This window comes from Cariama cristata, unplaced genomic scaffold (assembly GCF_000690535.1).
Source record: "Cariama cristata isolate BGI_N322 unplaced genomic scaffold, ASM69053v1 scaffold12380, whole genome shotgun sequence".
NCBI lineage: Eukaryota > Metazoa > Chordata > Aves > Cariamiformes > Cariamidae > Cariama > Cariama cristata.
Window position 1 is genome coordinate 82 of NW_009592989.1, and position 1,599 is coordinate 1,680.

At 39.6% G+C, this 1,599-nt stretch overlaps 1 protein-coding gene across 1 annotated transcript in view; it reads left to right on the forward strand.

The window, feature by feature from the left end:
• Positions 1-512: 512 nt before the first annotated feature.
• Positions 513-1,599, forward strand: part of LOC104166041 (radixin-like) — a gene marked incomplete at its 5' end in the record, with an annotated part of 11,489 nt that continues 10,402 nt past the window's right edge. The window contains one exon of the mRNA XM_009705881.1: positions 513-755. Coding sequence (XP_009704183.1) covers positions 513-755 — 243 coding nt within the window. The remainder of the gene's footprint in view (positions 756-1,599) is intronic.

Consider the following 1,599-nt stretch of genomic DNA (forward strand, 5'->3'; position numbering starts at 1 on the left):
TATCAGGGTAGCCCCCAGACTCAGTTAGCTTTGTGCTTTGACCGGGCATGGGCACAGGCTGTCGCTGTCTCCTGGCAGTTGCACCTGGGCAACTTGTCTCTGCAGTTTCAGGGTTCCTAACACAGGGAACCACCCCCCACCTTTGTGGAGCATGAGTCACTGCTCTGCCTCCCTGAGATGTGCCCAAGTGAAAACACAAACAGGCATTAAGTCTCCTTCAGTTAGTTGTTTTGAGACACCGGATGATAAAGGGTCCTTTTACCATCACACCTATCCTCTCACTCTCTCTTGTCTACTGCTGGAAATAGCTGGACTCTGATACAGCTGGTTTTGAGTCATATCTTTTTTGTTACCCTATATTCCGATTTGACAATTTTCAGTGCGTAAGCTAGTTTTGTCACTTACAAAGGACAGTTTCTGTGTGTCTGAAAACATCTGAAATATTTATTTTTGTTTTTCTCACTCTTCATAACTCGTTTTAAAAGATGCTAAGTACTGTTTACTGTATTTAGGCTTTTGCAGCCCAAGAGGACTTGGAAAAGACCAAAGAAGAACTGAAATCTGTGATGTCTGCTCCTCCTCCACCTCCTCCCCCACCAGTTATTCCTCCAACAGAGAATGAACATGATGAACATGATGAGAACAATGCTGAAGCCAGTGCAGAACTGTCTTCTGATGGTGTCATGAATCACAGGAGTGAGGAAGAACGGGTAACAGAAACACAGAAAAATGAACGTGTTAAGAAACAGCTCCAGGTAATGAAGATTCGTAGTTGTATCAACATAATTCAGGCTTTGGGTTTTCATTCTTTATTTGTCAAAAATCTCATTGAAATTGCGGTGTGCCAAGGAAACAGCCTTTCTATTGTTTACTAGGTTTATTGCTAATTTACCAACCAATATCATTCATAGTGTTGTAGAAGTGGAATAGATAGAAAGATTAGATGCAAGATTGTGCTTTAAAGCTTAAAAGTATTAGTGTGTTGTCGCATTGGCCAGTGAACGTTTCTAGTAATTATATGATGTCCAGGACATTGAATGTTAAAACATAATGCTTTACTTTCTCAATACTGAAATTCATTATGTGGTATGAACAGATGCTTGCTTAATAGTATTTGTGTTTATTTGCAGTCATTCACAGATGCTGTAAATGCAAAAAATGAATTATGCCCGTTTTGGATTAATCTTATTTGCCTGAAATGGAGCATTGTCTCCTAGACTAGTCTTACCCCTGAAAGTATAATAATCTATGTTAGTGGTAACCCTTTGGCCTTATTATGAAATGTCTATTTGGGAAGGAAATAAAAGAAATGGAAAGCTGCTTCTTTTTCTGGCAGGAATATCTTAGTAGGGTGTATGTGTAGTATCCTTTCTGCTTGGCCAATCACTGAACAGGATCAGAGAGATAAAGAAGACCTGTCTTTAGTCAAGCAAAAATTGAAAATAAGGTCATCCTCCTGCTTTATCCTGCTGGTCCCTTTCTTTTTGGATGTTATGGTATGAGGCCGTTTGGTTTGGTTTTTTTGGTTTGGTTTTTTTTCAGTTTGCCCACACTTATGTAAGGAAAGAATCCTATGCTTTCCTTCTCTTTCCATCTGCC